The sequence below is a fragment of the Aspergillus caelatus genome (assembly GCF_009193585.1).
Source record: "Aspergillus caelatus strain CBS 763.97 unplaced genomic scaffold BDV27scaffold_113, whole genome shotgun sequence".
Taxonomy (NCBI): domain Eukaryota; kingdom Fungi; phylum Ascomycota; class Eurotiomycetes; order Eurotiales; family Aspergillaceae; genus Aspergillus; species Aspergillus caelatus.
Window position 1 is genome coordinate 57379 of NW_022475376.1, and position 12996 is coordinate 70374.

Consider the following 12996-nt stretch of genomic DNA (forward strand, 5'->3'; position numbering starts at 1 on the left):
ATAATAGCCACAACATGCTTGGACAACATCATCCAAAAGAACAAACATCTGCACGCTATGGCAGAGCGATAAAACAAACGCACACGGTACTATATCTGACCTAACACCGGAAGGTAACCCTAGGCGTCTTCCTAATGGTCAAGTTAGCTGGTTTGTTCGTACCATTCCTCATACTTTGTATTTTTCAATCGGATAGCCTCAATCGGTTGGTTTCAAGCTCATAAACCACCACCAAATGTCAACGCAAGGGCTTTCTCACAAGGGTCATTTTTCTGTGCTCACCTCTGTGCCTGTGGCTTGATGCAATCCATCCTCTGCTAGGTGAGACAGAGGGAAGCGAGAACCCCAGTTAGTGGCCTGGTGAATAGCCCAGGCTTATGAACACCACATTTCACCCAGCCATACAGCCATATACACCGTCGCAATGCCAGAATAGCAAGATTGACAAATTGGCTGACCTGGTTCTCTTCACGACTTTCAGGGCCTATGCAACTGTTCAAAGAAGCACCGCCATTCAGGCACGAAGATGACGAGAAAGCTGAGATAGGTGATCGTAGGCGAGTGTCTCGGATGGAGAGATCCTTCTTTCCTTGCCATTCAGGCAATGGCTTGGGCCTGTAGGTACTCAAGCATCGTCAAGGCTGCGCTAACTATTCGATAAGCCCAATCAGCACGTGGAGCGGGGCAGGGCAGAACATCTTTTGACAGGTTGCCAATATTGAACCTCTTTCTGGTTGACTTTCGACTAGGTTATTGTGCCCACTACTGCCCCACAAGATATCGCCACTGGGAGTTGTGCTACGGTGTATTTGCCGACGGGAGTGTTATGCCCGCGGGATCTCAAGGGCTAATTGTCTCCCGCGGATTTCGACTATGGTCCCATTCCCCAGTTCCCCAGTTAGACTAGTTTCCTTGCCCCAGAGTTTTCTTGCATATGCGGGGGACCGGATATAAATGTCTATCCTGGACATGTTCTATGTCGTGTTAAAGTCCGGGGAACTGCAGGAGATACACAATGTTTCAAGGGCAAGCGTTACGTCTAGCGCAGGTGCTTCTCATCGTCGCGCCAGCATTTATCACCTACGGTTACAATCAAGCGGGAGTCGGGCCGCTCGCCACACTCCAAACATGGTATGAATGTTCCATGTTCTGTCCACATCTGAACGATAAGCTGACATGCCTACTGGGTCCACACGTTCCCTGAAATCGACACAATCAACACACATGGTGCCGTCAAGGAAGAAAAGTCGACGAGGAAAGGCGCAGTCATTGCCTCCCTCCAACTGGGAGCGCTCCTGGGGGCTCTCTCATGCACGTATCTCGGGGACCGTCTTGGCCGGCGCAAGACTCTTTTCCTCGCTGCTGCTCTCGTCGTGATAGGCGAGCTGTTGGAAACCTCGGCCTACGACATCGCCCAGTTTACCGTTGGGCGGGTTGTACTAGGCATTGGGGTCGGGCAACTTAGTGCCACTGTCCCAGTCTTCCAGGCGGAGTGTAGCTCGGCAAAGAACCGTGGGCAGCATGTGGTTGTTGATGGCATCTGCATGGTCCTGGGTTTTGTTCTTTGCAATTGGATTGATTTCGGACTTAGCAAGACAACAGGTCAAACGCAGTTCCGCGTCCCTCTTGCTATTTCCTTCTTATTCCCTCTGATTGTTCTCGCCTCTGTGTTCTTTCTCCCGGAGTCCCCCCGCTGGCTGGTCTTGGTAGGCCGCTCAGGTGACGCCGCGCGCAGTTTAGCAGCCTACAGGGGACTCTCGGTAGAAGATGAAGCCATCCAGGCCGAAATTGCGAGTATCGAATCCGCGCTAGAGCTTACGGAGCGATCCAACCGTATCACATTACGCGAAGTGTTCTCCCGAAGCGACGAAGACCGTCTCTTCTACCGCTTCACTTTGTGCATGGTTATCCAGTTCTTTCAGCAAATGTGCGGCGGCAACCTGATCTCAACCTATATCTCAACAATCTTCGAACAGAACCTGAAACTCGGCAGTGACCTGTCTCGGATCCTAGCTGCCAGCGCATTGACATGGAAATGTCTATGCAATTTTATCCCCTTTTTTGCCATCGATCGCCTAGGCCGTCGGAAGGTCTTTATATTCAGCGGCACAGGAATGTGCATCTGCATGACCGTATTGGCAATTACAACCAGCTTCGACACTAGCAACAAGACCGCGTCAGTTCTTTCCGTGGTTTTCATCTGGTTGTTTAACCTATTCTACCCAATCGGGTTTTCGGGCGCAAACTTCCTCTATTGCACAGAGGTCGCCCCTATCCAATTACGAGTCGCCATGTCTTCCATATCCACGGCGAACAAGTGGCTATGGAACTTTATTGTGGTAATGATCACCCCCGTTGCGCTTGACACTATTGGATATCGGTATTATATCGTCTACGCGGCTATTTCGGCTTGCATTCCCGTCTCCGTGTATTTCTTCTACCCTGAAACGATGGGCCGCAATCTCGAGGCCTTGAATCAGGTATTTCGTGATGCTCCCTCGATGTGGGATGTTGTATCCATGGCGAAGGACCTTCCCAAGGGGGATGTGGCTGCGTTGGATGTAGATGAGGTCGACAAGAAGAAGCTGGATACAGAGCAAAAGGAGTACGCATGATCATGATAAGCTTTTCTTTTTCCTTTTGTATATATTCCCTGCTCTTTGTGTGAAAAGGTATTCAGGGAAGCTCAGATTATGATGGAATGAATGGGTGGGGTCCTCAGCTTCAATCCAGCACCGCGAGGAATACTGTAGATAAAAGGCCCAGGCTTTCCACGAGCTCGAAATATCTCGCAATTTGAACATTGAAATGCAGTATAATATAGCTGTTTGCCTTTAAGAGCTAATGCGTAGGACTTTTGATTCATAATACCCAGGGAGAAAGCTTTCTCAACATCTTTCACTCATAACAATATTGTCATATTGAATTAACGTTCGACCTTAAAGTCGCGAGGATATACAATCTTGTCGTCGAAGCGAATATATGTTTACCCAGATAGGAAATGCATTATTAACGCAAGTTTATCCCCGAAGGAAAAGGTTGATATATATTTATTAGTTAACAGGAAAGAGAGACTAGGGTCAGGACAGAACAAGATCTGGAAAGTAACAAGACGAGGTTGGGACAGTGCCCAAGGCAGGATGAATGAAAAGAGTAATAATAACGGGGAGAAGAGAGAAGAACAGTGGTCTTTAGGTACTTGACAGGAACCTAGCAATGGTACCAGTGTACTAGATGACCACCCAATAGTATAGTATGAACTTTTGCGTATACTCCCTAGAGACCGATAGTTGTTGTGAAGGCTGACGGGGTAGGGACGCCGCTAGGAACAGTTTCTAGTGGTCCTAGCTTCGTGATATAGTAGTTTTCGTTGGTCTCCCCGCCCTCATCTCCGTAGAAACTAGTTTCTTGAACAGTATCTGTATAGTCGCTGGTTGTGTTGATTCCAAATGCCATCCATGCCACTAGTCCATCTTCGAGGGAGTCTCCTACATAGACATAGTTGGCCACGGGATCCATGGAAGATGATTCATCGTAAAGATACCATCTTCTTGATTTGTAACCATAACGTTGGTGTTTTGGGTATGTGGATAAATTGTGTCAGCGAGGTCAATAAGAGTCTGGTCAAAGAACACCTGGCCAACATGTGCGATGCTACCAGTTCTATGCCCAAGCGTACCATTCGGTAGCACGTGTGGGTTCTCATGAACGATAACATGAATATGGGTTGCACGGAGGGCATAGTGGCCAGGGAATTTGGTCTCGAATCTGGCAACGCCAAAGGCATCGGTCTTTTGGATCTCCCGGAAGAACGTTGTGTTGACGTTGGCTGTGTCGTCAGCGTTTCCGCTCGCTGGAAGATCGAGCTTTGGGTTTCTGGCAATTCCTGAGTATATACCAGTACTATTGCAGTGCCAGATATCGACGAAGGCGTTTTGAACTGGCTGGCATGTGTTGACGTCGATAAGTTGGAGCTCCAAGTATAAGGAAATCCCTAGCTGTGTCTCGGAGATATTCTGCCGAATATGCTCACCAGACACGTCTCCATAAGTTAAATGTTAGTCCCGAATTCCATTAACATACAGGATAGGTAAAATACGAACAGTAAGGGCCGGAAGTGGCCTCCTTATCCAGAACGCAAATCTCATCGTAAGGCGAGAACAAGAAGGTGCTCGTCAGTATCTCTATTGAATCCGGTGTATGTGACATTGTGGATAGTGGCTAGCGAGTCATAGAAACTTCGAGGTACGATGAGACGTTCTAATCTATGTCAGCTTTCACATAAGCATATGCCAGCTTAGGGCCTCCTACTGTCAATGCCAATGCTGCGGGTTTTCCTCTCTTCCATGATCAACTCCTTTCGACCACGGGCTAAATGCTGGCTCATTTCCCTTTTCCTACTGAAATTGCAGTGACCCAAACTTCGACTAGTCAGGGTGTTAGAGTGCGCTAAGGTGAGAGTCCCATGAAGGGCAAGTGATATAACGAAGAACCACTTAAAGTTTATCATGGCGACGAATTTCAAATTGAATATTGGTATCAGGAAATTGGGATGCAATGCGCTATGTCTAGTAATTTCGACTGGATTTATCATGATGTTGGTTGGTGTATGGGCTTTTTATATTTGGCGTTCACCCGAGTGAGACACAGAGGCCCCATTGTACACGCAAGTACATGTCTCACTACCTATCTCAGTCACCTGGTCAGGTCCATACCCTTCTCATAGATACTGAAGCATAGGTTGTCTCTATAGTTTGTGACTAAGCGGAACGCGTTAGTTACTAAGCGGAAGGTATTTCTCAGGCGGTCTTAGGGCTAGATCCTTCGCAGATCCTGATAGATATGGCAGAGATCATCGCACTAGCAAGATAAGATTCTGGTTCTAGCAAGACCATGGGTCGCTATTTTTGCATTTATGATCGTTCCATTGTCACATTGATAACGAGAGAGTACGGAAAACCCGGCTGTTTGGGGGCAGGTCGTTTGCTGTGAACGGCTACAATGTCTAAAGCAAGTCTTTGCTCTGGTACATTAGCAAATAATGATAATTTGGACGTGCAACTGTATTTTATTGCTTTCTAAGATCGTAAGGACCGTAGGTCTAATTAGGATAGCCGGGGACATCAGTATCCAGGATTCAAGTAGCATGGCGTGGATTTCACTCCACTAATTAAGCTTTTTCCTACTGCATTTTGATTTAGAGGCCATCATACCAACAAGGTATTGACGCGTTTCAGTAAGTATGACACACTTTCATAGAGTATGAGACATGCAGGGATAAGTCCTTCTGCTTCCAATATTTACATTGGTAATAATGATCGACAGCCATCTTCCCCGACTATTTTTGTCTACTTTAACCATTGAGTATCGTACAGCTCCACAGGGCGGTCTGTTATTGGCCAAGGCCACAAGTCCGTAAAAACACACCCTTCAACCTTCAACTACGCGGACTATTATTATGCATATGGGGATTTAAGCGAGACATTATCGAGCCCGGATTCACCCCTTAGATCCTTGTGGAGCTTGGTATTTTGTTAAAGCTGTTTAGGATATTAGCCGTGCTGGTGTAGTATCGAATAATTTATTAGGTAGTTCACAGTGCCGCTGGGAACTAACACCTACTTCTGTGTCCTAGTCGTTTCAGAACACAAATGTGTTATATCAATGACGTAAAGTATCCGTGAAATTCTCATGGTCTCAAGAAATTACTAGGGCATATCGCTGCTTTCAACCTCATAAATAGGGTCAGTCTAATGGGCACAACCTTTAGCTAGTAATGGAGTGTTTTATTATTAAATGCTTTACAGTGAGTAGTAGCGTAATGTCCTGACAGGGCAAATTCACTATAATGTGTACAGACGACAAAAAGGCGATATAGTAGCAGCCTATATGTGCCTTGCCCTTATTAATTCTGCTGCTATGGGGGGGTTTCATAAGGCTTTATGGTCATTATAGACGGTTACCGAGACAAATTAAAGAAACATATGATAGGCGAACGAAACACGGTTGGTTACATCACCTACTCCTATATTTATTTCACTGGCATAACTCGCAGTTTATTCCTTGTGCAAGAGCATGACCATCAGATACTCCCATGCTATACCCGGTCTTTTCTGGCTTAGAGTTAGGCCAGGTCCCTTTTAAATTTAACTAGGAGAGCAAGAAGATGTAACCATAGCAACCCATGTAAGCGCTGCGAGATGAAGTTGCTAATCATATAGACAGTGAGCCACTACTGTCGAGTAACTACATCAATATTCAATCAAAGCTGTGCCTACAGGTCCTTATTTTAGACTCGTATATCCAGAAGAGCGCTAGCCAATATCAGAGAAGGCTACAACCTGTTATTTCATATCGTCGCATGTCACTTCAATGTTGCTTTTTATATAGTCAGTGTTCTCTACTCGTTGTGCGGCCCTGTGTATAATATCACTTCTCTTTTTAATTTGCTTAGTTCCTGCACCGCATGTATAAGAATAGTGTATTTGGTAGTGTAATTGTGAGGTTGGCCTTAAAATTACTGTCATTTTATTATAATCATGACTCAATGTGTATTGGTAGATTTCCTGTCGCTTGAAAATAATTCCGTTTGCTGACTCGTGGAGCCTTGTTAAAACTATTGTTATGAAACATCTCACCATAGCTTTATTCAAGAGTACGTCAGTTTGAACTCACAACCCTTGTCAGTGTTAAAGATAGCATTCCATATCAAATGAAAAGGTTATGGTTGTGTCTAAAGCAAAAATAGAGTCTCAATTCCGGTTTCTTTGGTTTAGATGGTTGTCGGCTGCATAGCCACCTAAACGTGGCGCAGAAACTTTAGGGCTCCTTAGTGGAGTAGGGGACCGAAGGGTATGGACCTAGTCCTTCAAGGCGACGGATTGGCTATTTTGCTATTAATATCTTATCACCGTCGCTCTCATCTAGTTTAATAGATCGACATACTATAGCCCAGTTGACGCCAACAGGATTACCTGATTTTATATCTCCGATAACGTTAAAATGTATATAAATCCTTCCAGGTTCTGCTGTAGAATGTTGACATTCAAGCTTTACGATACATCATTCAACGATTGAGATCATTTTGTTGAGCTTGGCTTGATTCAAATTTTATGATACTATGGAGACCTCATTGGTTGACAACCGGCGAACCCTGATGCATCGAGTGGTAAGAGGGTTTCCCTGATTCTCCATGGATCTTGAGTGCTGCTAACAACATTGAGCAGTGCGACACCTGTCATGCCCGAAAGGTATGAACTAGTTATTTATGGCCTGTCCCAATGTGTGTTGCATTTTTGGCTGATTCGTTCCAGGTCAGATGTGATCGACAGAACCCTTGCGGAAATTGTCAGGATCAGAACACTTTATGCACACGTCACCGGAGTATGGCACGTGCTGAGAGAAGGGCCCCTCGACCGACGAAAAGAGCAAGCAGTGCAAATCGATCCTTTAAAGCATCTCCCCCTCAGTCTTGGTCGAAACTAGGCTCATCTCATGGTCCTGTCGACCAGTCAACTCAAGTTTTGTTATCATGCACTTTGGATGCCGACAGCTTACTGATCGAGACACACGAGGCAACTCCATGCTCAAACGCAATAGAGGACTGTTCTTATTCAGGCTCAGTTCTCGATATGGTCCCTAGTATGAGCGGATCCAATGTTTCGGAAGATCAACAAGGGCTCTTCGCGCAGCTTACAGAGCCTAGAGAAACGACAATACAGGACTGGCTACTCCAGGAGGATGGCCTGCAGGTCCTTCATAACTTATATCCATCCTTGAACCAAGAGCTTCAGCGGCCCAACCCGGTGGATGGTCCTAATGGTGTGCAGATCCTTGGGCCATGTTCAGCACCTGAGCTGCACGATTGTGGGGGGGCCTTTATATCAGACAATAATTATCTGCAAGTACATAATTACTTTGCTGGTACGTGTTTCAAAATGCAATGTACATGCTAAATTCTGATTCAATGATAAGACACAACAAGCTCCGGTATGGATGATATCATTTTGGATCATTTCAAATCGCTCGCAGCTACTACAGAACTCGAACAGGCCGCTGAGGCACCCCATAAGCAAGCTGCGGCAAACCAGACTTCCAATGACCAACTACTTAACTCCGATCAACATACCAAGCCTAACTGTTCTTTCATACCAGACCAGAACCAAATGATTACACTTGCTGCGAGTAACAGTTTGCAGGATATTCCCGACACAGATCATGGCTGTCACTGCTGGAAAGAGCTATAGTTTCAGGTCCCTGATAGACAAACCATTCATGGCCTTCGTTTGTTTAGTCTTAGCTAAAAATGAGTACCCTACCGATGACTTCGTGTCAAGGTCGGATTTCGTGAAATAAAAGTCGACTGGCAGTTAATCTTCCCATTAAAGGCATCCTTGAAGATCTTGATTCTTCATTAGTAGAGCTATCTACATATAAAAGCTAAGGAGGACACCAAGTCAGGCCAAACTATCAACAATATGCCTTCGACAATAATATGATCATACTGATGTGCTGGTCAGTTAAATTGGAGTAGCGCCACTACGGCTGCGGTTAAGTAACTACACTGACTGACGAAGACTCTAGAACCCGATTGCTATCACCTTGACCCGTGCCGTTGTTATTGAGGCTTAAATTCAATTTGGCACTCATGTTCCTACAAGGATAGTGAGCACATCAATCACTCATATATTCAGGGGGAACCTACTCGCATGTCACTGCAGGGTTCATCATAGAAGACCTCAAAACGACTTGTGATGCCAGGGGAGATCGTGTCAAATCCTCCTCTGGGCTCAGTTGTATATTTGCGATAGAGTGCCGCCAAAAATGTGGTCATCTCTGCCATGGCAAGACTACAAAGGTAAGTAATTGCCTATGGTATTTTTCATTGAAGGGGTTCTCACTGCATCCCAATGCACATCCTACCCCCGCTGGAGAAGGCCCAGAAAAATCTGTTCATTTGCGTGAGATCCTGAGAAGGGTCAAGCCAGCGGTCTGGATTGAACTTCAGTGGATCTTGGAAGACATCTGCGCTTCGGTGCAGGGTATATGGTGAGATTGAAACAACGGTACGGGCGGGGATCAGATAGCCGTCAATGGTGATTGCTTCCGGTGACGATCTTGGTTCAGATGCTGGCAGTGGTGCGTAGAGCCTGAGCGTTTCTTTGATAACTGCCTCCGTGTAGGACAACTTGTCAGCTACTTCCACTCGGGGAATCCCATCAGGGTTCAAATCATTTTCAGATAGACTCCGAACTTCGTGGATAAGTTTCTGTTGGAACCTCCAGTGTTCAGGGCGAGAAAGTGACCAGATGGTGAACATCAAAGTGTCGCTTGTGGTATCAATACCGCCATCGAGCTGGTCTGCGCATTCAGACGCAATGTCAAGGTCGTCCAAGCCGCCATCTTTCATAGTGCGATGATGTTTCCATAGCCTTGAAATAAGAGACGACTGTGCTTCCTTTTCAGCAATTGAGGCATCAGCAAATGCCTGGAAAGCCTTGGTTGCGTGGAGCTTGATACTTGTGTATGGGGTTGGCTTCTGCATTGGGTAAAATGGGCGAGCAATGCAACCGATGATCCCAGTCCGCGAGTATAGCCACGCTGTGAGTTTGGGATGGTGAACAGTAAACCATGACAATGTGCGACTACCGGTGGCGAGGATATCATGAAGAAGAGCACGGTCTTCCTCCACACCATCTAGACATGCTGTCTTCCCAAAATCACCGTAGAGGAATTTCGTGATGTTATCCAAGGAAAAGTAATGTAAGGTAGTAAAAATGTTATGAGATCGACCCTCTCTTTCCAAAAGTTCCATATACTTTCTGACCTTCGTTTCAATCATATGCGCGTTGGCTCCTTTCAGCATTGCAGATTTGGCATAGGCGTGAGCAAATAGTTTCTTCCGTTCGGCATGCTGCTTCACTGTATTGAATGAGAACATGTTCTTCCGCCCGTATATCGCGAACATATGGTAGAAGTCGGTCCTTTCGAAGCCGCTCCCTGCGCCATATATTGCGCGCAACGCAGAGAGGCTGTTGAAAGCCACTTCATTTGGACCGACGCGAACTACTGGACCGTATGTCTCATGAAGCGCGTGGATCTTGCGGGTGCGGGTGCCCTTGTAATCCTCGTACGCAAGTCTCCATTTGGTTAAGGCAAAGGACTTGGGCCCTGGGATTCGCGCCAGAGGACTCAAGAACAGTGTCCAACAGATGTAATACACGAGAAAGGCTACACTTCCTGTAGCGATTGCAGCGATAGTCATGGTCATTTCAATGCAGATGGCAGGAGGAAACTTGGGATTTCCTTGAATTGTACTTCCTAGTCAAGTGTTTTCCTTCCAGCTCCCTATCTGAAGAATGGGATACGGCGGTCAGCGGCGTTATTTCATATAGCCGGCATCTGGTTGGAGAACATCGATATCTTTGAAATGATATGGTGACGCACAGAGCAGCCGTAGGGGCGGTTAGAATCGGATGCATGCGGGGTGATAATTCAAACACGCCATATCATTTTAAAGATACTGATCTTCTCCAACTTAATCGTACTGCTGACCCCGCACTCCACGAGAGGAGACCTGCAAGTGGGTCCCCGATAACGGAACAATGGGAGTTGATAGTGCTTGAAGGACATGCCCAGTTAGTTGCTTAGGGTTGGACTTTGTCATGATGATGTGTAAACCGCTTCGTCAATGGATATAATCTCCTCTTCCCAGTTCAGCGCCTACACAATGATATCTTTATTCAAGTCAGACACAACCATTGGTACGGCGTGGAAGCTCTTTATGATGTCTTTCAGGAGAGACGCGTTCTCTTTTAGGGCTTTGTTGGTTTCTTTCCTCGCAGAACATACGGTTAACATACGTTAATGTTAATCGTGCCTTTCGTAACGACCACGGATGTTCGATCAATGGCTCCTGGTATCTCTAGTGCCCGGCAACAGGGCCAGTTGCTCTTTCCCGCCTAAAAAGGAATGGTTTACGCGCCACTAAATTGCACATCAGCATCCCGCATGCTCTCAGTGACCTCTAACCACGTCGCTCCAATGGCCAACGGAAGCAAGGTTCTTGACCGGATCATGCTGAAAGGCCTTAAACTTGAGAATGTTGATCAAGACAGTACTGAACAGTGGAGACCTGAAGCCGTGGCCTCGCACGTTGAAGTCCAAGCTGGAATTATATAGGAAGCCCATTATCTTTGCCAGAGATTGCGTCAAACTAGGGGCAAATACAACAGCCGGATGAAGGTCTCTCTCCACGGATAATGTGGCGGAATGTCGCGCGTAATCTTCACCTGCGGGAGTCCAAATATCGTCCGGATCAGGTTCCTTGATAGGCGGGTCAAGGAGGATTTTCCCATCCTCCTTGACCTATGCAAGCCCACGTCCATAGATGCTCAGCCTAATGTACAATAATCTCTGAGACTCCATAGCTATCTGGACCTGACAAGATCGGAACGGAATTCTGAGCATTGGCCATTTGCTAGGTTGACTTCGGCCGGTTCACGTAACGAACTGCAAAACCATCTTATATGAGTTTACACAGTCGTTAATATTGCCTTTGCTTCTTGTTCCGGTCTCAATTTTTCGACCGACCTATTAGCTCACCTTTTCTACCGACGCCTCCTTCACTCCTGTTCTTCCCCCTCCACATCATTACTTATTAGAAGGATAGCCTGCTTATTAAAGGCTGCAAGTAACCACCCATTTACGTAGACTAAGCTATAAGCAGCTATTTACCAACCTCCTGAGCTTGAATCGCCTGTTCTTCCATCCCAGCTACAGAAACTGCGTCCCGAGCATTGCAATAGACAGGCGACCACATCACTACCTCCGTGGCAAGTACACTCCTCACCGTATCATCTGTGGAAAGAGCCAAAGTCCGAGAAAATCCCATATTAAATCTTTCGTCGAGATGTAGATTGTGGTCGCCTTCGGGGTTCGGACGACGTTCATGCTTCGCCACTGTAGCGGATCTCGGTGGTCGGGGCTTGGCTCCAGCCCTAGATTGGAATAAATACATCGTACATCGCGTTTCAGTCTTCTATCGCTGAAAGAGTGGGGGATATTGGTTCAATCTCAATAAATCATAAGAAGACATAATACCCTTAAGTTACAACTTTGACTCTGAAAGCACTATCAATGGCATCCATTCTCACGCTGCATCGAGTGACCACTCTCGAAGAATTGGAACCGCTATATCACATCGGAGCAGACGCCTTCCGAGATGACCCATGTATGAACTGGTTCTACCCTGGTGGTCGCGATCATCCAGATGACTTTGTGGTGCTGTGGAAGAATATTCTACAGATGGAGTTCTTCGACAAGGGGAAATTCATCCTTGCCGCCACCATCCGGGATCCCGATGATGACGATGAGAGAGGCCTGGGCAGGGTAGTAGGATTTGCAGTATGGGAACGGAATGGAGTTTGCGATGCGGCCAGGAGCTGGCAAGGGGGTAGTCTTTCCAAACGTATGCCGTTGGGCCTCTGAGGCGCTTGTTTATTCATATAATCCTGTTTATGTTCTCGGACTAATGAGGCTATATCTAATCCAGGGCTGAAACGATTCAACCTCAACTTCAAGATCGCTTATACGTTCCATCTGGACACACCAAAAAGATCCATATCCTGGCCAAAGCTAAATCACTATGTACATGAGCTCAAGTTAGCGAAGGATAGTCAACCGACTGAGTCGTGGTACCTGAGTATTTTGGCCGTTAGCTCAAAGGCTCAGGGACAAGGAGTTGGAAGGAAATTGCTTCAATGGGGAATTGATCGGTCGGAGGAAGAGAATATCCCAGCTACTTTGGTAGCAACTAACGCAGGGCTTCACTTATATGAAAGTACGGGGTTTGGACGCACGGGGTGGCTGTTTTTCGATGATGAGCGGCAGAAACAAACCATTATGAGGAGGGATGTACGACTGACTTGATTGTTCTGTGACTCAGGCAATAGCAAATAGTTGTAATAGATCTTTACTCTAGGTTTAGCTCCAGTT

At 46.4% G+C, this 12996-nt stretch overlaps 6 protein-coding genes across 6 annotated transcripts; 3 read left to right on the forward strand and 3 right to left on the reverse strand.

Annotated features, from left to right (window-relative positions):
- Window positions 1–1015: 1015 nt before the first annotated feature.
- BDV27DRAFT_165454 (general substrate transporter) lies at window positions 1016–2615 on the forward strand (the record flags this gene model as incomplete). The annotated part of the gene is made up of 2 exons (XM_032073938.1): window positions 1016–1131; window positions 1256–2615. 2 exons carry the CDS (start codon window positions 1016–1018, stop codon window positions 2613–2615), a joined length of 1476 nt encoding a protein of 491 aa, XP_031926541.1.
- Window positions 2616–3276: 661 nt separating this feature from the next.
- Window positions 3277–4510, reverse strand: BDV27DRAFT_146106 (intradiol ring-cleavage dioxygenase; the record flags this gene model as incomplete). Its single annotated transcript, XM_032070519.1, has 5 exons — window positions 3277–3488; window positions 3545–3866; window positions 3927–4042; window positions 4104–4184; window positions 4402–4510. The coding sequence occupies 5 exons, from the start codon at window positions 4508–4510 to the stop codon at window positions 3277–3279; spliced, it is 840 nt and encodes a 279-aa protein (XP_031926542.1).
- A 2453-nt stretch (window positions 4511–6963) lies between these two features.
- On the forward strand, window positions 6964–8347 carry BDV27DRAFT_129891 (Zn(II)2Cys6 transcription factor domain-containing protein). Its single transcript, XM_032067306.1, has 4 exons — window positions 6964–7168; window positions 7227–7250; window positions 7314–7923; window positions 7975–8347. The coding sequence occupies exons 1-4, from the start codon at window positions 7121–7123 to the stop codon at window positions 8244–8246; spliced, it is 954 nt and encodes a 317-aa protein (XP_031926543.1). The 5' UTR covers window positions 6964–7120; the 3' UTR covers window positions 8247–8347.
- A 270-nt stretch (window positions 8348–8617) lies between these two features.
- Window positions 8618–10264, reverse strand: BDV27DRAFT_158784 (cytochrome P450; the record flags this gene model as incomplete). The annotated part of the gene is made up of 3 exons (XM_032072761.1): window positions 8618–8653; window positions 8705–8849; window positions 8901–10264. 3 exons carry the CDS (start codon window positions 10262–10264, stop codon window positions 8618–8620), a joined length of 1545 nt encoding a protein of 514 aa, XP_031926544.1.
- A 752-nt stretch (window positions 10265–11016) lies between these two features.
- Window positions 11017–12019, reverse strand: BDV27DRAFT_158785 (uncharacterized protein; the record flags this gene model as incomplete). Its single annotated transcript, XM_032072762.1, has 2 exons — window positions 11017–11367; window positions 11741–12019. The coding sequence occupies 2 exons, from the start codon at window positions 12017–12019 to the stop codon at window positions 11017–11019; spliced, it is 630 nt and encodes a 209-aa protein (XP_031926545.1).
- Window positions 12020–12056: 37 nt separating this feature from the next.
- On the forward strand, window positions 12057–12956 carry BDV27DRAFT_129892 (GNAT family N-acetyltransferase). The gene is made up of 2 exons (XM_032067307.1): window positions 12057–12469; window positions 12554–12956. Exons 1-2 carry the CDS (start codon window positions 12139–12141, stop codon window positions 12928–12930), a joined length of 708 nt encoding a protein of 235 aa, XP_031926546.1. The 5' UTR covers window positions 12057–12138; the 3' UTR covers window positions 12931–12956.
- The last annotated feature ends 40 nt before the right edge of the window (window positions 12957–12996 follow it).